Genomic DNA, 22,230 nt, shown 5'->3' with positions numbered 1-22,230 from the left:
TGCTCAGCTGGTCATGTGACTGCCCTTGGATCTACACCAGTCAGCAAGTTTCCCTCACAGTAGAGCCTGCTGGCCGGTCTGCTTCAAGGCCACAATTCCACACGCTATACATTTGATTTATTATGTTGTGCCTCCACTTCAGCATATAGAAGGACCCGCATGGGTCACACGTTTATATCACATAATAAACATGCTGACCCTGAAACTGGAGGACTTTTCACTAAAGCCAACCAGAATAACTAAGATGTACCAATGCTTAACCCATTCCTTAAAGGAACTCTATCACAAAAAAAAATGTAACATTTAAAATACATACATTTAAGAAGTACCGTACGTTTCTCCTAGAGTAAAATGAGCCATAAATTACTTTTTTCCTATGTTGCTGTCACTTATACTAGGTAGCAAAAAGCTGACAGATTTTGGACTAGCCCATTGCCTCATGGGGGATTGACAGTATCACCTGTATTCTTTACAAAAGCTCCCTGGAAAGGATTTATACAAAGATGTCAGCCAGCTTGCACACGATTTTGGCAGATGAACTGAACAACTGCAGTTCACTAAGTGCTTTTGTAAATAAAGAAATACCTCAAAATCCCCCATGAGGAGATGGGCTAGTCCAAAACTGGCAGAGCTCAAGGAGCTTCACAGAGCAGGCGGGATGAGCGGCATTCTCTGCAGAGGCTGTCCTTAGCAGCTGCCTTTCCAGAGTTTAATCTAGCATTTGTATGTAGCTAATGTCTCTGAATAGTTCGCAGCAATCATGTGATCATGACTCACCCTTCTGCTTCCTGTTCTACCCAGCAGTACTGGGACATGATCACATGTTTGCAGTCAGTCGTTTAGTGACTTAAAGAGGAACTCCAGTGAAAATAATGTAATAAAAAAAGTGCTTCATTTTTACAATAATTATGTATACGGTAAATGATTTAGTCAGTGTTTGCTCATTGTAAAATCTTTCCTCTCCCAGATTCACATTCTGACATGTATTACATGGTGACATTGTTACTGTGGGCAGGTTATGTAGCTGTTTCTAGCTGTTCTGGCTGTTACAGACAGCTGTAAACAGCCATTTCCTGTCTGTGAACATTGTTACATTGTGGCAGTTTGCCCAGAGTACCGCACTTTTCAGAGCTTCTTGTGGGAGGGGTTTCACCACAATATCAGTCATACAGCACCCCCTGATGGTCTGTTTGTGAAATGCAATAGATTTGTCATGTAAAAGGAGGTATCAGCTACTGATTGGGATAAAGTTAAATTCTTGGTCGGAGTTTCTCTTTAAATATAAATAGGAAACCTGTAAGGACTTTTAAAAAAGGAGTTTAACTTACCTGACACATCTACCGGCCCCATGCAGACATGACTGAGCCTGTCCACAGCCACTGCGCAGCCCTGGCCACGCACATCCTTATTCGTGCTCCTGTCGCTAGGAGCATTCTGTGCAGGTTTTCTCATACACTCCCAGCAACAGGAGCGTGAATGAGGACGTGTGTGGCCAGGGACGCGCAAGCCCAGTGGCTGTCTACTTGCAAGCCGGGGATAACGAAACTGAGCAGCGGTGGGGGGGCTGGAGATTGCTTTGTCCTGGCGTCTGCAGGGGGCCGGTAGAAGCCTCAGGTAAGTTAAACTCTTACAGGTTTCCTTTAAGTCACTTAGTCACCTGCTTCATAGTGAATCCTACTCAAGGCCAAGATGAATGGCTCACCTCTCTATCAAACCATACAGTGCATTGGTTGACCTGGCAGCTCGGTTTTACCCATTGCAGATCAGTCTTGACCTGCACTGAATCCACAGAACACGACACCATACACATTCTGCGAAGCCAAAACACTGTGTATCAGTGTCTCTGCATCGCTATACACAGAAGAGAAAAGCAGCGAAAAGAATGATTTCCCTTCTGGCAATCGGTCTCTAGAGATCAGATTAATGACTTTTATATTCTTCCTTGTCTTACGCGTAGAGGTCGGGTTAAAGCTCGCGTATGTTGTCCGCGGAGAGCTGTAAAATGGAGATGAGGCTGGAGGACGCTGTGAGATGTTAGGAAGACTTCCTTGCAATATTCTGTGTATGCGGGAGGTAATATGGAAGCACGCTGCACCTGCACACTATCAATGCCAATATTACTCCCTATTGTGTGTGTGCAGAGAAAAGGAACACTCCCCCACCTGCCTGCAGAATGCACTGGCAACTCCGGTGGAGGAGAGAAAAGCATAAAGGAGGCCTTTTCTCTATAAAAATACCACATTTCAATAAATATCTGCACGTTTTTTCTATGCCTCCCAAGGTTGAGGGTGATTCATTACTTTGTATTCCTGTGTCATATCTTTTCTTAGGAGAAAGTCATTGTAAAATCACTACTATACCATTCAAATGAAAAGATCATCACCAGCACAAAAACTCCTGGCCTTGCCGGGGAGGGCAATCACAGGGCAATCCATGTGTGTGTGTAATAAATATACAGCTTTACTCTCGCCATCCGGAACAGGAAGTTTAGGCAGGTAACACATTTGTGCTTTTGTACATGTGTTTCCCGGGTTTTTCATCACTCTTTTTGTGTACGTGTAGAAAAAGCAAAAATCTGTCCGATCCTGAAGCGAGAGGGATATGGAGGCTGCCACATTTAACCGTATTTCCTTTTAAGCAATACCAGTTGCCTGGCTATCCTGTGGATCCTCTGCCTCTAATACTTTCAGCTATAGACCCTGAACAAGCATGCAGCAGACCAGGTGTTTCAGACATTATTGTCAGATCTGACAAGATTAGCTGCATGCTTGTTTCTGGAGTGATTCAGACACTTCTGCAGCCAAATACATCAGCAGGACTGCCAGGCAACTGGTATTGTTTAAAATGACTTACCGCAGGTTCACTTTAGAGGGAAGTGTGAACTGCAGAATGCGAACGGAAATGCAATGCGGGCCATTGACTAAAATTTCCAGTGTGGCAGGGCGTGGTATGCCATGCGGGGCATCCCTGCCTTAAGGAAATGAGCCCACACTAAATCTGGGCACACACATGAGATTAGTTTTGCACGTCAGGGATCGGGACACGATCCCTCAAGTGACAGTTTGTGGCTGAGGCTGAACAGATGCATTCCTAGCCAGTAGGGTAGTGATGTGTTCTGTCACTGTGGAGGGTGGACAATGTGCGGTGAACGAGGGGGCCTGGAGCATAAGAGAGAACAGTGAAGACGAGCTGTGCTTTGTGTTTGGGTAATATGGCCTGGTATGCCGGATCTCTTGCAGACGTATTAGGGCTGCTGCACACACCAGGGTCTCGCAAGAAGCGCTTTTTATCAGCCACCTCAGCCCAGTTTAGCCTACGGGGTCTACAATACTGTTTCACTAAAGAATTAAGGTTTTAGAAGCAGAGATGGATTAAGATGCAGTGGGGCCCAATGCATGGTAGTACATTTGGGGTCTTTTTGGTAAGCTGAAATGGAGGGAGGTCAGAGAAGGTGGCTGGTGGGCCCCTTGACACCCACTACAACCAAGGCACCTGCCTTAGATGCCTGGTGGATGATCCTGCTCTGTTTAGAAGTCTTCACACTACTCTTTTGGAGTCTGGGATCGGTAGGATTACATTTATATTTTTGCCTGGATGGGGCCTCTAATCATTGCTCAGTTCTCTAAATGAAATTATCAGCTTATTATTTGAGCACCGTTTAAAATGAATCTCCATAATCGTGTTACGAAATCTTTCCATCCCAAATTAGCGCGCAATCAATATGCAGTTTAGACATAAATGCCTGGAATGGTTCGGTTAGTCCAATCAAGCGAGGAATCATTCTGATGCAGCGATATTGATCTGCTGGAATGGAATTTGTATATTTGCACAGGAGTTGATGGCTTAATAGAAACCTTCTACAAAAAGTGTCCATCTGAAAGTACAGCCAATAGAAGGTGCTAGGATTTCAGCTAATCATACTGCAGCTGCCAAAGAAAGAAGGGCAGTCAGTCTCTACTGGGAACCTTTATATGTTCTACAGCTCTGTTCTCAGCATTACAGCAGAATGTACTCCTTTTCGGAAAGATGGAGTTTCCAGAGAATCCCCTATTACTAGTGAGAACATCTCTGGCAACATTACCGATATTCCTTATAAGTAATACAAAATTTCACATGAATACTTCTTGAACATTCCCCTATACTTTAAAGCCCGAGGGCCTATACCCACAACATGACTTTCCCGACGACACTTTGAGAGATTAGCGACCGTTTCCACGATCTCACAGCGTGGGTACAGGTGTGCGATAACGCGAACGTCGTTTATCGTCAAGTGGTGATAACGACCGTCACGACAGATCGGATCTTTAAGATCACCGACGACTAAGCAAAGTATCGCAATCACTTGACTTCCCATACACGCCCCTCGTATGACGTCACGCATACTCGCACGCCGGAACATGGATTGTGGAACGCTCTTAGTGAGGGAGACGTCACTAGATCAATCTTCCTGTCGGGTGGGGAGTATATAGCTTTAGTCCACTCTCCAAGATTTAAGCCTCACATAATTTTTTTATTTGATACCATTTTTTGGAGAAATTCCCTTTCAAAAATGGTCACATGACCATGAGATCTGTGCTTAAAATCTGGGACTGCCAGCAGTGTGCATGCCAGGCACTGATGAGGACTAACCAGTCTGAAACAGCTTGCATGCATGTTGGATTAGTTTGGCTCTGTAATAACAAGCTGACACATCCTTGCATTCCAGCGGTTCTGGAGGTGTGGTTAGCTTACAGAGACAACAAAGGATGATTTGCATATTCAGCAGTGATGCATTGTGGGAAACATCATATGCTCACTCCAACCTGAATAATCGCAAATACCTTCTGTTTTAAGAAGGCAACATTCTGCTTTGCGTAGCATTTTAGTAAGGAGGCTTTTTGGTCTCTTTTAGCCCCTTACACACTCCTAGGTGTTCTGGCTCACCATGAGCTTTCTATGCAATCTGTAAATATAAATAATGCGATTTAAAAGAAGACGTTTAAGAAAGTAGAGTTACACTTTAAGAGGTGCGAGATGGCCAAAAAAATATACATTTGACAAAAAGCACAATATCTGCTTCTCTTAATGACACAGCTCCGACTCTGAGAACCAAAACTAGAAAATAATTATCTTCCGATTGTTTATAAAGTGTCACCGAAGATAAATGCACGTTTAGAATAATTACTTTCTCGCCAACCTAGATCCTTGAAATGACAACAAAGTATTCATTATTCCCTTTGAAATACGATGAGAAGCCTCCATATCCCAGTTCTGAGAGACGGTTCCCCCATGCAGGAGCGTAGCGCCGGCACTGTCACCGCGGTACGCCGCCCGAGGCCTGGTGTCAACCGCTTTTCAAAGAGTCACACCAAGAATTGGGGGTTGTTCAAACATGGGGTGACTGCTGACAGGTTCCTGTGTGACAGCAGAAGACACGCCAGGGTGGATGAGAAGTTCACAGAATCCAGCAGGAAGACGGGAGCCTCTCGTATGGCCGCAGCCGATTGGCAGAGCCGGGGACTTAATGTAAACGTCTCACCAATGCAGGCTGATGAAACCATTAGGTTGTTTAAAGCAAGACTCTGCCTGACTTATTTATTAAAGGGTGCCTGAATTATTAGGAATACAGAGGCTGCCATCTTTCATTCCATTGCAGAATTTTACTGTCATGCTGAACTTTTCGACCTCAGTGGTCTCAATCAGGGCCGGATATCTGGAAGGGCTAGAGAGGCCCACGCCTTGTGCGCCTGCAGCTCAAGGGGGAACCTGGACATCTGAAATAGAGGTTGATACATATTAAAGTGACTCTGTAACAAAAATTACGTTTTTTCTACCATCCTACAAGTTCCTAAACCTATTCTAATCTGTTCTGGCTCACTGCAGCACTTTGTACTATCACGGTCTCTGTAATAAATCAATGTATCTTTCCCCTGTCAGACTTGTCGGCCTATGTCTGGAAGGCTGCCAACTCTTCCGTGCTGGTCTGTTCCTCTATGCACACTCCAGTGTGTGTTTTATTTACATAAGCCAGCAGCTTCTCTGCTATCTTATCAGTGATAGAAGAGAGCTGGATAAAAATCCTCCTCTGGAGGCTGTGGAAGTAGCTGGCTGACACATACTGAGGAATTACAAACACAGGCACAGGCAGAGCTGTCTGCAGGAAGCCTGTAATGTTCAGTGCATGAGAGAAGCAGGGGACAGAAGGTAAACACATAAATGATCTTTTGAGATTCAAAAGGAAAGCTGTATACAGCCTGCTTGTGTATGGATGTATTTTCTATGTGTGGACATGCTGTACATCAATCTACTTCCTGTTTTGGTGGCCATTTTGTTTGTTTATAAACAAACTTTTTAAAACTGTTTTTGACTACTTTTAATGCGGCGGGGAGCGGCGAAATTGTGACAGAGGGTAATAGGAGATGTCCCCTAACACACTGGTATGTTTACTTTTGTGCGATTTTAACAATACAGATTCTCTTTAAAAAGAAGGCTGCAAATGGGGAGCAACACATGAAAAAAGGGAAGCTGATGCTCAAGGGAGGTGTACATGAAAGAGAGGGGCTGCATATGTGGATGTTGCACATGGAATGGGAAGGTTGGGGTGGGGCGTTGCAAATACACGGAGAGGGAAACACCACCATACTCTGCCCCAAGGCAGTGAAAATGCCATGAAATTCTTTGGCCCTCATTAGGAATGGAAGAAGAATAGCTTGTTTCCAAGAAGCACCTGCCTTAATGTTCTGCAGGGGAGCCAGTCAGCAAATTTAAAGGCACAGCAATGGATTTAGCGTTTCTGTGGCTTTACATTTGCTGATAGGCTTCCCTGCAGACCATTTTCAAAAGCAGGTGCTGCTTGGAAATAAGTTCTTACCATTTTTTTTTTATTGTTTTTAATACAATACAATAAGATTAGTAAAGCACTTTTCTCCCATAGGACTCAAAGGTATATATCAATAGATACTAAATGTCTTAGATCAATTCATAGCTGCAGGGTGGACTGTGTTACAGAGGAAACAGTCAGGTGCTTGTAGATGCAAGACAGGTGGCTTTTCACAGTAAATAGCTTGGTGTTTTTCTCCGGTGAGAGATAGGAGGCGGGGCCAGGCGCCGGAAGTCGGGTGATGCAAGGACTTTGGGACGGCATCGCGGGACAAGGCTTCTCGGGTAAATATAACTTTCTTTCACTTACAGGCTGCCGGATTTTTGTTTTTACTCTGGGGTCCTCTTTAAAGAGAATTTTAGGCACTTAGGAATGTGGAAGAAGGTCTTAAGGTACTAGAGGCTTTTTATGCAGAAGGAGAGGCAGTTAGGCACTGGGGAACAAGTTTTGGGCACAGCAACCTAAAGGAGGAGGCGTGGAAAGTAAGGACTGGGTTGGCATGTTTAGGCACTGCAGAAAGGATGGGGTTGGAGAAGTTTCAGCACTGTAGGCTAGAAAGAAGAGGCGGTGCTTAGGGCCTAAGGGTTGAATGGAGGAGAGGGGTATGTTAGGGTAGGGCATGGAAGTCTGTTTGGGGGGAGGGGGCTATGCACGAAGGAACATGGGAAAGGGTGCTCGTTTAGGCACTGAGCCTGAGTACAAATTATTTTAGTGTTAAGATGGCCTATTACACTGCCCAACAGCCTTTCTGACCATTATCTGATGAGAAAGGAATCTATCTGCTGGAATCCCTCCACACACTACACAGAGATTTTCAATGGTGTAATCACGTATTGAGTTTGTAACTATAGAATGCTTTGAATCTGTTTTCTCACAAACACGTTGTTCTATGGAGTTAGCAGAGCAGTTAGAGTACATAAAGAGACACTGATTGGCTGTGAGCACAGCAGCAGAAAGTACTGCCGAGTCAGAACCTTCGCACATGCCCCAGTCTAAGAGAAATGGAACATTCTGATGATTAAAGCCGGCAGCGGTGAGTGGGTCTACAGCGTGGTCTGTAATTGGACTAAATAATCCATTTTATAGAATAATTGCAGATTACAAGCCAAGTCTTCCCGTTCCTAGGAATTAGTTTGTAAAGCGGGCAGGGAGGGACCCCGGTGCCCTGCGGCGAGTCCATGGCTGGTGCGGCATTGTGCGCCTGAAGTGTTTTCACTTATGTTAATTTGTGTTCCATGGCGGAGTCATTATAAGGCGGGAAGCCGGAGCTGCTGCTTTTCACCAGCCGTGCACAGAAGGTCACTCAAACCAAAACACGGAATAAAAACACAAGTGGAGGGGAGGGAGGGAGGTGTGACGCGAAGTGGCAGGTGTAACAATGGGGTTAGAAGAGGAGATGTTCATTTATAAGCATAAACGAAGTATGGAACAAGCAGACAAATAGCTGGACATGCAGTTCAGAGATATATATATATATATATATATTATAATTTCTTTTTTTGTATAGTGCTTTTCTCCTGTTGGACTCAAAGCGTTTGTGTTGCGAGGCAGCCACTAGAGCGCACGCAGTAGTTAGTAGCAGTGTTAGGGAGTCTTGCCCAAAGAGCGCCTTACTGAATAGGTGCTGGCTTACTGAACAGGAAGAGCCGAGGTTTAAACCCAGGTCTCCTGTGTCAGAGCCGAAGCCCTTAACCATTACACTATCCAGCCACTACTATGTGGTCTGTTCACCCACCCACTGAAATAGTTGTAATTCTATTCATCCACTTCTGAGGTTCACACAGCCTGGCCACACTGTAATGTAAGAGCAAGTGACACCACTGTTCAGAGCCTGCACAGCTGCAGCTTCTTCCTGTGTCACTGTCCCTCTACCCTAGTTCCTATTAGATAATTACAAAATCACATGAAGTTAGAGGTCCATCCCAAACCTCACAGCGATGCCTACTGACAAACAAGTGTACCCTGATCCATCTTCCAGCCCACAAGAACACATGATGTCACCCAACAGCATAGGCAAACGCAGGGTGGGGTGGGGGGGCCCAGAATCCCCCCTCAGACCATCAGATCAGGGCCAGTGCAGTGTCTGTGGACAGGCACAAATTGAGACACTAGAATATCTGCAGGCATCCTGCAGCGCACTGCACTGCCCCCTTACTTTCCCTGCTACAATTGACTTTGGATGGAGCAACTGCATGTGTATAAAGCATGGAGCAGCAGGGTGTGTACTTTGCATGGAGCAGCTGCATGTGTACAGAGCATGGAGCAGCTGCATGTGTACAGAGCATGGAGCAGCTGCATGTGTACAGAGCATGGAGCAGCTGCATGTGTAAAGAGCATGGAGCAGCTGCATGTGTATAGAGCATGGAGCAGCAGCGTGTGTACAGAGCATGGAGCAGCTCTGGAGAACTTAAATTAAACCAGAGACTAAGCCCCCTCATGTATTTTACCATATATATCGGTGGAAACGTTAAGAGAAAATACCTACTCTGCTCTCTGTTTCATCCTTCACTGCTCAGGAATCATTATAGCTGAGTCTGTCTTCTCTGATGTCTTTTCAAGCCCAAGCCATTACTCAGCTATAATGATTCCTGAGCAAAGCCAGACTGAATGCTCAGTCTGGGATTTTATCAGGGCTGATAACAGGCAGGTTGAGCAGTGAAGGATGAAACAGAGAGCAGGGTATGTGTTTTTTCTAATGTTCTCACCGATATATATGATAAAATACATGAGGGTGCTTCGTCTCTGGTTCACTTTAAGAGAGTCAGGTGTGAACACAGCCCTGTGTCCTCATGTTCCCCTTTATTACCAATGTCGGCTGTCCTCATTATTATCTGTATCCAAACTACTCCTGATCGATCCTGTTGTCCATCAGGAGCAGATTGGACATTTAGGAAATAGTTGTCAGATCCTGTCAGTCGGACTGGAAATTGCATTATGCGTACCCAGCATAATGCCCTACCATATTATTAAGCTATGATTAAGGCTAGGTTTCCACTTGTGCGTTTTGTGTTTTCTAGTTTTTCTGCTCAGAAAATTTGCATAAAATTTAAAACTAATGTTAGTCAATGCAGCCGTTTCCACTCTATGCGAATTTTCGTACGCGTGAAAAAAATCTGAGGTCCTGCATCATATTTTTGGACATCGCGTACAATGCATTGTATAGGCAATGCACATTTTCACGTTATTTGTGCGAACATTCGCAGTAAATCCATGGTTACAGGAAGTTGTCAGCAATCATGACTAAGCTGTTACTAGGCAGATTATGTATATTTAGCTAATGCGAATTTTCGCGTATGAAAATTCGCATAAAAACGCGTAAAAATTTACATGTGAATTTTCACCAATCAGAAAAATCTTAAACGATTTTTTGCAGGCCAAAATGTAACGTTACAGTGGAAACGTAGCCTAAGGGCTGAAAGCCCCGAAACATGTCAGCTTTGTACTTTTTACTGCTTTGAGGATATGTCCTAGATAAAAACGGAGTGTTTTCTGAGAGACATCGTTGCAGACCATTGCTTTTTCTTGGTTTACTCTCATTGGGCCTGGCTGCCTGGGGTCCAGCACTGTCTTCCACAGTGCGGTGAAGCGGTGATTTCCCCCCCCCCCCCCTTCTTCCTACATATTATTACAAGTAGACCCCGACTTACGAACGACCCGCCGATACAAACGGCATGGATTCTGTGTTTCCATGGGAACAAGTAAAAAAAAAATTTCAAATCGGACTTGTAGTTTTTGAGAAAATCGATTTAAAAAAATCAAAGAAAAAATGGCTTTTAAACTTCTTTAAACCTGTACAAAGGGCAGAGGTGACAAAGATGGGGACACTGGAGGCACAGGGGGGCACAGAGGACAGAGGTGGCACAATGTTCCGACTTAAGAACAGATTCAGGTTAAGAACAAACCTACAGTCCCTATCTCGTTTGTTAACGGGGGGCAACCTGTACACTGTATTGTGTGTGGGTGTGGCTGAGGGAGACCTTTCAGGAATCCCCCCCCCCCCCCTTGAAAATCCTGGGTTTGCCCCTGCGACAGCACACGAAGGACGCAATGGGAAGTCAAACAATTTTTGCACTTTGTGCGGGACTCATTGGGGGATCTTAAAGATCCGATCCGCCCTGACTATCGTAATCGTTGTGCGTCACAAAACGTTTGGTTCATCACGTGCATGTACCCACGTCCCGAGAAGGCAGAAACGAGCGCTTGTCGCTCAAAGAAAAGCACTTAGTGAATGGCTTTTGCACCATCCAACTGCCAAAAAAAGTGTGCAGACATTTATAAATGTCTTTATAAAGAATAAAGGTCATGCTGAGAATCCCCCATGAAGAGATGGACTAACCCAAAACCTGTCGGTAATGTCAGATTTCTACTTACTGTAAGTGACAGCAACATAGGAGAAAAGTAATGTATGGCTCATTTCACTCTGGAAGACATGCACTTCTTATTTGTATGTGTTTTAAATTTTAAGATTTTTCGCGACAGTTCCTCTTTAAGGTTGCTGTGCCCAAAACACACCTTCCTGTTCCCCAATGCCTCCGTGCCTCTAGTACCTTAAGACCTTCTTTAACATTCCTAAGTGCCTAAAATTCTCCTTCACCTTCAGTGGCTAAAGTAAAGGTCCAAGCTAAAAAAAACTCCACTTACCTGGGACTTCCTCCAGTCCCTGGCAGTCGTTCTGTGCCCTCGCCGCAACTCCGGTGGCTCCCGATATTCCCCGTTGCAGAAGACGACCTCGCCAGGTCGGGTTCCGGGTCGGCTTCTTCTGCGTTCCACCGCCTGGGTCACGTGGTCCGGCCGAAGCCATCAGGATTATACTGCGCAGGCGCAAAACTACTGCGCCTACGCCGTACAATCCTGATGATATTAGCCAGACCACGTGACCCGCACCGTGGAGCGCACAAGAAGCCGACCCGGCGAGGTCGGCTTCTGCAGCGAAGGAACTCAGGAGCCCCCGGAGCTGCGGTGAGGGCACAGAACGACTGCCAGGGGATGGAGGAAGGGAAGCCCCAGGTAAGTGGAGTTTTTTTTTTTAGCTTGGATGTTTCCTCTAAACAGAAAGTGTAGACACTGCAGATTTATTGCATGAGTTCTTTAAAGAAAACCTGAACTGAAAATTAAAAGTCAAAATAAACATACACAAGCCATACTTACCTCCCGTGTAGTCTACTCCTCACTCTCTCTTCTGTCCCGTGTCCTGTTTGTCCATCAATGGAATTCTCCATCCTCCATTTTGAAAATGGCCATTACCACATAACAGCTTCCTGTTCAGCACACTGTTAAACTGTAATATCGCCCACTTGAGCCATAGGGAAAAATGGACATTACCTGGCACGTCAGTTGTTCTCTCAGCTATAACTGACATCAGCTGATATATAACTGACAGCAACTGATATATTTCAGTTCTGACAAAATGTTGTCAGAACTGAAAGGGATCGTTGTCAGAAGAAAATGATGAGCTTCTGAGAGGAAGTGATGGCAAGGCAACTATGTAATATTCATTTGAAGTTACCTCATGTGTTTATTTTAAATAATTTTACTCAGTTCAGGTTCCTTTTAAGTGGTAACAAAGAAATGTGTTTTAAGTTTATTATGCTGTTGCTTTACTTTTAGAGCAGAGAGGAAGTTCAGGTCCACTTTAAAAACTCACCTTCCAGGCAGCCTCCAGTGGCTAAACAACTCCTTGTCAGCATCAGGTGGATCAACCCTACTGCCTCTAGGGAAACAGTAAAAAAGGGCGCAGGAGGCTAGTGGACAAATCGGGCGCCGCCATTCACTGCCATAATAAATATCGTTTACTGGGCCTGGAACAGGAAAAAAGGGCGCCCGAGAATAATAACGTTTTTCAACGGCGCCCAAAGATTTTTAATGTTTTATAACTGCTTGTGATGATTTACGTTTCCTATTTCAATAAAACATTTTAAATGTTATCCCTTACTGTTTGTAAAACATTATTATTCACAAAATAAATCGATCAGTACGTAACGTAAATTGTAATATATTTTATCCCTTACTGTTTCTAAAACATTATTCTACACACAATACAGTGATCACTAAGGAGGGTCTTAGGTTTAGGCACCACCAGGGGGGTCTTAGGTTTAGGCACCACCAGGGGGGTCTTAGGTTTAGGCACCACCAGGGGGGTCTTAGGTTTAGGCACCACCAGGGGGGTCTTAGGTTTAGGCACCAATACGGGGGTCTAGGGGTTAGGGGTTAGGGGTAGGTACAGGGAGGGTTACTTACTCATTTTTTTTTAAACGTTATTATACATTTCACTTTTTAAACGGAAGATTAACGTTTTCACAATTGCCGATTTAATGCACATTATTTAATGATTTATAACTTTATAAAACATTTTTAAATGAAATATAGTACATTATATTTTTAAACGTTATCCATGTTTATCGTTTAAAACCCAGCATCCTTTTTTCCCAGCGCCCCTTTTTAACGTACGCGCCTCTAGTGCCTAAACATCTCCCCCTCAGCCTCTAGCACCTTAAAGAGGCACTCCAGTGACATATAGTAGAATGCAGTAAATTATTCAGGATACCCACTTTTATGGTAATTTCCCTGGTTTCAGCATCAGAAACACTTCCTATATCTATACATTGCTGTAAAACACTTCCTATATCTATACATTGCTGTATATTGGTATGTAGCCCCGCCCTCCCAGTGATGTCACAGCCTAGGCTGTTTAGCTATGCGGAATTCTCCTGTACAGTGCCAGTATTTTTAGTTGGATCTGTATAATAGGAGGGGTGTCCTTTAAGGAAAGTTTTGCCGAGTTAGGCCAGTATCTGGCTAGCTGCAGATTTCAGCATATTTGCAGCCAGTAAGTGAATAGAAGCATAACAGAGCGGAGTCGCTGCAGGTCCCGCAGCAGACGGCTATTGCAGTTTACTATGTAGAATTCCATATTTGCCGCATCCATTCGGTTAGCAGCGAGTGAATAATTCTGCAGTTGATCGTCTGTTGCTCTGGAGCGTGTGACAGGCAGGGTGACGGCGGCAGATGTGACGAGAGGCTTTCCGTGCGTATGAAAAGCTCGTTCCATCCTCCCTGCAATAATCTAACTCAATAGACCTTCGCTGGTTCCGCAGATTAACAGATGGGCGTCACCAGGTGCCAAAACATAATGGCAGCCACATCGCCCTCCCCTTCCCACACTGCCAGTGCTTACTGCCACACTCTGCAAAACAATGTTACACTACAGCAAACTGTTCACAGAGAAATATGCACACGCTGGCAGTTACAGTACATTAAAGGGAGCCCCCGGCAACCTGCTGTCAGAGACCCTTCTCTATCACAGGAGGTTTGTATGACTATATGGTCTCCACACCTCGAGACCAATCAAACCAGTATTAGAGGATAGTCGGCACCCCCAATGTAAAAGATACACTTTTTATTGATGCCTCATATATCGAACAGGTAAAGCCCACTGTTTGGGAGAACACTTCTGCTTTAAAACTTACTAGCTACAAAGGGGGATGATTAGCCATACTATGCCAGGGAAAAAAAACACGTAGATAAGTAGATCCTTGATCTACTTACATAACACATGTATTGTACTGTCCACGTTTTGATATCAGTGAATTTTATATAGTAAATGAAGAGAATTCTGTTCCTGGTGGGAACCATGTCTTTTGCCCACAGCTGAGGCTAAATCCTAATGTTGTTTCGTCCCTTAACTTTTTTTTTTTTCTCCTCCAATCACTGAGTCACCTCAGCCTTGCTTGTAAACACAAGTGAGCAGAGGATCATGTTTCAGCTAGGCAGCTAAATAAAGGGAAGAGGAGGAATGTATTAGTTAAAAAGAACTCCCAGCATGCAACTGAATGGCACTGACTATTAAAGGGACAGTGCTCCAAAGGTATGCGATAACTCCAAACCAAAACGGCAGAAAAAGTTTTGAATGCAGGATTAGCATCTTTATCACTTAATACACTCAGACCAGTTGCTGTTGGAATTAGATTTTTATGGTGACAATCCTGCTTTAAGGAGGGAGTGTTCTCAGAAACAGCGGACTGTTGCTGCTGTTCTATACATGAAGCATCATTAAAGTGCTTTTACATTGGTGGTGCTGACTATATTATAATACTGATATCTGGAACAGTGATCCTCCTCTTCACTTCATTTCATCCACCTGATAAGATTTCAAACAGCCACTTCTCTGCACACAGATGCTGGTGCTGACCTATCAGTTTTACTGCAACAAAATAATGGCCATCAGAAATTGATTTGACTATTGGAAAAGACAAAGTCAGGGTGCCCATACGTCACTCGATATTGTGGCCCGATCGACCTTCCAATTCCATAATTTTATTGAATTGGATGAGAATCCATCCTGCAACATGGCCACCCAATCAATCTTTTGATCAATTTCTGGACAAAAATTGGTCAAATGCATTGATCTGGAATGGTGGGAAAATTTGTTGCAAGGGCTTAATCGAGTCCGTGGAGTTAACAGTCTTCGATATCGGATGACTAATGGAACACCAGCTGGTCCTACCCCCCCCCCCCAAGTGTATGTGGGTGGTGCAGATACACTTTTAGACACTTGAGGAGGGGGGCCCAGAAGGTGGAGGCAGGACGAATTCCAATAGATTTGGAATTCCCCTGCATCACCCAGTCCCATGCACGACTCCAGGACTTTTCAAGAGCTGCTCCAACACTATGGAACTTCCTACCTCCACCCATTAGGGCAGCCCCCTTCTTCAACATCTTCAAGAAGGCCCTCAAAACTCACCTTTTCACTCTGGTCTACCACCCCTAACTAGCGCTCTAAACCCGCAGCGGAACTCTGGTCCCCTACTTTTCGTGTCCCTACCTCTCCCTCTAGATTGTAAGGCTTCGGGCAGGGTCCTCCTCCTTGTGTCTCCTACCTGATCATGCACCTCCATTACTGTGCACCCATCCTATGGATCTGAGTGAACTCAACTTGCCTAATCTCATACTGTGCTGCATGATCTGGTTTTTTTTGTATTCCTGTATTGTTGTATGTAACCCCTAAATATTGTCTGTAACTTTAATGTCCAGCGCTGCGTAATATGTTGCCACTTTATAAATACAATAAATAAATACATAAATAATATTGGTAGTCGCTGTGCAGTGTGGCCAGGCCATAGTTACCTCTCTAATCGGATTCAATGATAGAGGGATCTATCTCCTGGTGAATCTGGCCATACATCGAATGTTGTGTGGCCACCTTTAGGAAGGGATTCACAGTCCTGCTGACAGATGAGTCAATAGGAAACCTACGAAACTGCATCTACCGGACTCTCTACCTCCTCTCCATTTGGGCTGTTTAGATCCATTGTCAAATGCTAACCACAAGAAAATGTATGCGTGCTCAACACCAAGCTTAACCCTTACAAGTCTGGCTGTGCAAATCTGGCTAAATTGGCTTATCATGAGGCATTGCTCATGCAAAATTGCATTTGCTTTCGCATGCCAAACTTTGCAGGGTCAAAAACTAATACAGCGAAGCGGTTGCCCTGCGGGAATTAGTTCATTCTACATAGCACTATCCAGGAGTGCCACGGGGAGGCTTCCCAATGCCCCCATACAACCGGGGGGACTGCAGGGCCCCAGGCTCTCTCACTGCCTAGGGACTACAGCGACACCCCGGAGGGGGAGGCTGGGTAGCGCAGACGGCAGGTGGAAGATGGCTTGCTCTGGTGGTGTGAGCCCTGGAGTGAGTTGTTTGCACCTGTCCTCCCCCCCCCCCCCCCTCTGGAGTGTTGTGTGTGAGCCAGCCCTGAGCTCTAAAGCTTGGGGTGACCCATGCTTCACTCCTTTCTCATGTGGTGCCCCCAAGTTAATGCGCATGTAGCAGAACGCAATGGACGTTAAGGTAAGTGCCTGTTTTTAATATTGGGAGGTTGGAGCGGACGGCTCCCCCCGGCGCTGGCCACGCTTGGGGGGGGGGGGGGTCGCCTGCGCCACCCAGCCTCCCCCTCCGGGGTGCTGCTGTGGTTCCCAGGCGGTGAGAGTGCCTGGGACCCCGCGGTCCCCCGGTTGTATAGGGGCATTGGGAAGCCTCCCCGTGGCGCTCCTGGATAGTGCTAATGTGGCATGAACTAATTCCCGCAGGGCGACCGCTTTGCGGTATTCGTTTTTTGACCCTGCATAGTTTGGCGTGCGAAAGCAAATGCATATTTGCATGAGCATTGCCTCATGAATAGCCAATTGAGCCAGATTTGCAGAGCCAGACTTGCTAGGGTTAAAACTTGGAGTTAGAGCACGCATACATTTTCCTCAGGTAAGCATTTAGATCCATTGTCACAGAGAACATTGTACACACTTTCATGTTTTTTGACTGTTCGTTTCAAAACATGAGACGAGCTGCCAGGGGTGCAACTAGAAATCACTGGGCCCCCCTGCGAAAATGTGTATGCCCCCCCCCCTGTTTTGGGGGGCAGGAGGAGTCGCAGCATGAGGGGAGAGCATTGGCCCCCACATCGGCCGGGAGGCAGGGCACTCCCCTCTCCCTCATCTCGGGCTCTCCCCTCAGCGCGCCCCACTCCTGCATTAAATCGGTGGCAGCAGTGGTGGCAGAACACACAGGCATACCTCCATACTTTCACAGCGGAGGTCCGATGTCTAAGTGCCACGCGCTACTCCTACAAGAAGTAGCGTGTGGCACTTAGACATCGGACCTCCGTGGGGGAAGCATGCTTGTGTTCTTGCCGCCGCTCGAACCGCTGATTAATGCTGGAACGGGAGCGCTGAGGGAAGAGCCCGAGGCGAGGGAGTGCCCCCCCCTCCGATGTGGGGGCCAATGCTCTCCCCTCATACTGCAACCCCTCCTGCCCCCAAAAACTGCCTGGAGATAACACCCCCCCCCCCCCCTATTGTTATGCCACTGTGAGTTGCAATTGTCAGATCTTAAAAGACCTATAAATGTTCAGCTCCTACAGGAGCAGGGAAGTATAAATGTCTCAGAACCGGTTAGAGGATCAAGTTAAATTCTCTATATTGCTTCACTATTCAAAGTGATGCAGAATACCTAAGCAGCTCGGGGTGACTCAAAACCACTTGGAAAGTATAGGGGGCTAAAAGAGACACAAAAAGCAATGCTCAGTGTAATTTAATTCGGGTAGGAGGCGCCCGGTCCAGGTAGGGTTTTTACAGTAGTGGTACTAATTTATAATATATATCATTTTAATTTCAATTTGAATTGCTTCAAGAAAGGTAATAAATAAAATCGTCCTACCTTGATGGTGTATGGTAGGATATACTAACAAGTACCATCAAGGTAGGACGATTGTAAAAACCCTACCTGGACCGGGCACCTCCTACCTGAATTAAATAAGCTGTTATCCCTTACATATTAAGGGTGATTTTAGTCGAGAGTTCGACGGATAAAATCTTTTTTGCCGGAGCAGCGACCGTCTAGGAACTTAGAGACCGAGTGGGGACGGTTTTCTCCCCACCTGCAAGTGCGAGTGGTTGCCTCTTCTGCAACCCACCTTTGTGAGTATATTCTCAAGTGTTTTTGAACCTATTCCGATATACTAACGATATTGCACCAGATTGGGCTCCCGGACTTTCTGTGTTTTTTCCTCTCTACCACTGTAATGCTCAGTGTAATTTGCCTTCTTAGAACAGAAGGTATCTGCGATAATTCAGCTTTAAGTGAGCAACTGTGGTTACCCACAATGCATCACTCCTGAATATGCAAATTATGTGTTTATGCCCCTGAAGCCAGGCTCAAATCTAGAACCGCTTGCGTATAGCAAGCTTATAGCTTATACATTTTACTGAGCCACATCAATCCAACATGCAGACAGCCTGTTTTGGGCCTTTGGTCCTCCTCAGTGCATGGCAGGGATTGATATGGCTCTGTGGGATAGGGATTAGTCCAACAGAATACCCAAGCATATTCAGGAGTGATGCATTGTGGGTAACCACATAGCTGAATTATCACAAATACCTTTTTTTTTTTTAGGAAATTACACTAGTCAAAGTGATATTACCCTAAACTGAACTGAAAAATTATGTCATGACTCGCATAAAAATTCAGTAATGTAAGCAAGATTTTTATAGTTTTTTTTTTCTCGCTCATTTTAGTCTGGATTTCCATGTACGGTAATACGCACCTTATACAAATTCTTATTACCAGTCCTGTGAAGTGTTTGGTGATGGGAGTAGAGGGAATCGGACATATTCAGCATTTCCTCCCGCGCAGGATCCTGGTCGCTCTCTAGCGGTTATTACCTCCAGCCTTTATTGAATTTATACGTTCTTTCCTCGTTTCACCATAACGAGCATTAATTTATATTAACTGGCGGCTTCCTGTCAGGACAATCTGGACGCCGAGGATTTACAATGTGTTTCTGGTAAAATGACAGGACGTTCCAAGCCCTGAACTCCCAGTCACCCCATCAGGCGGCGGAAGCTGCCTGCGCGGGAGGGAACGCTAAACAAAGCTGCAGGGGGAGAGCGACTCAAAGAGAACCGGTCTCGTGCTGGCAGCCATTTTGTGGGCTGACACTGTCAACTGTAACTGCTCACTGCTAACAGGCTGTCACCTGAGAAATGTCACATGATCTCTTACCTGACTGCCCCGGCGGAGGAACGCCGCTAACCCCTCTCGGCAAACAGAGGAAAACGGTGAGGACGGCGGCCTTATTCCCGCAACATGGCTCTATAGCGATAGGTTTCGGTACCCCCTAGAACAAAGCAAAAGAGAGTCATGCATTAATATTAAAACAGAAATCATCATACCAGAACAGCACAATTGTATAAGAAAATTTAAAGCAGCATCAAAGTCACATATAGTATAATGCAGTTATTCCGGATACCCACTTTCACAGTTATTTTCTTGGTTTTAGCATTAGAAACACTTCCCACTTCTATTTAATGGTATGTAGCCACACTATCCCAGTAATGCTTAGCCTGGGCTGTTAAGCTATGCGGAATTCTCCCAGAGCATTCTGGGAAACCAGGCAATATCTTCACTGACTTCGGAATTCTCAAAAACATTCTGCAGAGCTGCACCTGATAGGAATAAAGATGTCACCACCAGTGATAAATTTCAGAATGTAAATCAAGGAGAGGAAAGATTTTACAATGGGCAAATGTGAACTAAATAATGTATACATGAATATTGTAAAAAAAAAATAAAAAATATATATATATATATATATATATATATATATATATATATATATATATATATATATATATCAGGGCTGTGGAGTCGGTACAAAAATCCACTGACTCCAACTCCTCAGTTTAGGATTCCACCGACTCAGACTTCTCTAATTTGCATATTATAATCTTGTTGGTTGAAAGTATGTAACATGAAATCCATCTCTTAACTGCCAACGCTTCGGAATTTTAAAAGACAACTGAAGTAAGAAGGATATGTAGACTGCCATATTTATTCCCTTTAGTCATAGACTAAAACTAGTCCTTGGTAAGGGTACTTGTAAAGAACATCTATCAGGCCCTAGGCAATGTGACTGTGGGTACATGTAAAGGTGGCCACACACGATACAATAAAATGATCCGATTTTACGGCAATTTTTTTTCATTCGACTGAAAAATCCGATCGGATTTCCCGTTTTTTTCGATTTTTATCTATCAGGAATGCCAGATATTTTTCTTCAATTTCTCTAAAGATTGTATGGTGTGTGTTAGATTGTCAATTTATTAATATACACACCCATGCAATTTTCTCAGAGTTTCCAATCATTTTTATCATAATTGGGGAAAAATTTAACATAGGTATGTGGTACATTGGTCATATTTTTAAAATGTTACAATCAGTCAGAAATATTTATTGCAATTCTTAAATTGAACAGATATTTAAAAAATTGTATGGTGTGTGGCCACCTTTTAAGAGTGATGTGCAGGTACTCTGCAGGATTCTTCCTGTATTACACATTCTTCATGCACAATCAGAACCAGGTTTATGGGTGATAGAAAACACCTTTGTGTTCAATGTGCACAACATTCTCAGTGAATTCACTGCAGCTCTGTGGGGAGGGCATATGTAGAATATACAGTGGTTTGCAAAAGTATTCGGCCCCCTTGAAGTTTTACACATTTTGTCATATTACTGCCACAAACATGAATCATTTTTATTGGAATTCCACGTGAAAGATCAATACAAAGTGGTGTACATGTGAGAAGTGGAACGAAAATCATACATGATTCCAAACATTTTTTACAAAGAAATAACTGCAAAGTGAGGTGTGCTTAATTATTGGTCTGAGTGCAATCAGTTGCCCATAGACATTGCCTGATGAGTGCTAATGACTAAATAGAGTGCACCTGTGTGTGGAAGGAGCCGAGTCCTCCAGTGGCACAGATTATATCAGGAGAGGAGAGGTAGATAGTGGAAGGAGCAGAGTCCTCCAGCAGCACAGAGTATATCAGGAGAGGAGAGGCAGTTAGTGGAAGGAGCAGAGTCCTCCAGCAGCACAGAGTATATCAGGAGAGGAGAGGCAGATAGTGGAAGGAGCAGAGTCCTCCAGCAGCACAGAGTATATCAGGAGAGGGGAGGTAGATAGTGGAAGGAGCAGAGTCCTCCAGCAGCACAGAGTATATCAGGAGAGGAGAGGTAGATAGTGGAAGGAGCAGAGTCCTCCAGCAGCACAGAGTATATCAGGAGAGGAGAGGCAGATAGTGGAAGGAGCAGAGTCCTCCAGCAGCACAGAGTATATCAGGAGAGGAGAGGCAGATAGTGGAAGGAGCAGAGTCCTCCAGCAGCACAGAGTATATCAGGAGAGGAGAGGCAGTTAGTGGAAGGAGCAGAGTCCTCCAGCAGCACAGAGTATATCAGGAGAGGGGAGGTAGATAGTGGAAGGAGCAGAGTCCTCCAGCAGCACAGAGTATATCAGGAGAGGAGAGGCAGATAGTGGAAGGAGCAGAGTCCTCCAGCAGCACAGAGTATATCAGGAGAGGGGAGGCAGATAGTGGGAGGAGCAGAGTCCCCCAGCAGCACAGAGTATATCAGGAGAGGAGAGGCAGATAGTGGAAGGAGCAGAGTCCTCCAGCAGCACAGAGTATATCAGGAGAGGAGAGGCAGTTAGTGGAAGGAGCAGAGTCCTCCAGCAGCACAGAGTATATCAGGAGAGGGGAGGCAGATAGTGGGAGGAGCAGAGTCCCCCAGCAGCACAGAGTATATCAGGAGAGGAGAGGCAGATAGTGGAAGGAGCAGAGTCCTCCAGCAGCACAGAGTATATCAGGAGAGGAAAGGCAGATAGTGGAAGGAGCAGAGTCCTCCAGCAGCACAGAGTACATCAGGAGAGGTAGATAGTGGAAGGAGCAGAGTCCTCCAGCAGCACAGAGTATATCAGGAGAAGAGAGGTAGATAGTGGAAGGAGCAGAGTCCTCCAGCAGCACAGAGTATATCAGGAGAGGAG

The 22,230-nt window shown here is 45.0% G+C and overlaps 1 protein-coding gene and 1 long non-coding RNA gene across 4 annotated transcripts in view; one reads left to right on the top strand and one right to left on the bottom strand.

The window, feature by feature from the left end:
• Positions 1–22,230, bottom strand: part of ATRNL1 (attractin like 1) — a 903,042-nt gene that overhangs the window by 43,245 nt on the left and 837,567 nt on the right. Inside the window, exons 28-30 of one of the 2 annotated variants that reach the window (XM_068257926.1) lie at positions 19,413–19,527; positions 12,504–12,657; positions 5,572–5,753 (exon numbers count right to left, since the gene is read on the bottom strand). In XM_068257926.1, the coding sequence (XP_068114027.1) occupies positions 5,702–5,753; positions 12,504–12,657; positions 19,413–19,527 (321 nt within the window). In that variant the 3' untranslated portion in view covers positions 5,572–5,701. Of the gene's footprint in view, positions 1–5,571; positions 5,754–12,503; positions 12,658–19,412; positions 19,528–22,230 lie in introns of those variants that run through there. The other variant, XM_068257927.1, reaches the window with a different exon arrangement.
• Positions 1–22,230, top strand: part of LOC137536004 (uncharacterized) — a 248,648-nt gene that overhangs the window by 179,201 nt on the left and 47,217 nt on the right. Inside the window, exon 4 of one of the 2 annotated variants that reach the window (XR_011024493.1) lies at positions 12,467–12,672. The exons of the other annotated variant lie outside the window; for it this stretch is intronic. This is a non-coding gene — a long non-coding RNA (uncharacterized lncRNA). Of the gene's footprint in view, positions 1–12,466; positions 12,673–22,230 lie in introns of those variants that run through there. 2 annotated transcript variants of the gene reach the window in all.

The sequence above is a fragment of the Hyperolius riggenbachi genome, chromosome 10, assembly GCF_040937935.1.
Source record: "Hyperolius riggenbachi isolate aHypRig1 chromosome 10, aHypRig1.pri, whole genome shotgun sequence".
Classification (NCBI taxonomy): Eukaryota; Metazoa; Chordata; class Amphibia; order Anura; family Hyperoliidae; genus Hyperolius; species Hyperolius riggenbachi.
Note: the sequence above shows the minus strand (reverse complement) of the source record. Positions and strands in the feature narration are given on the sequence as shown.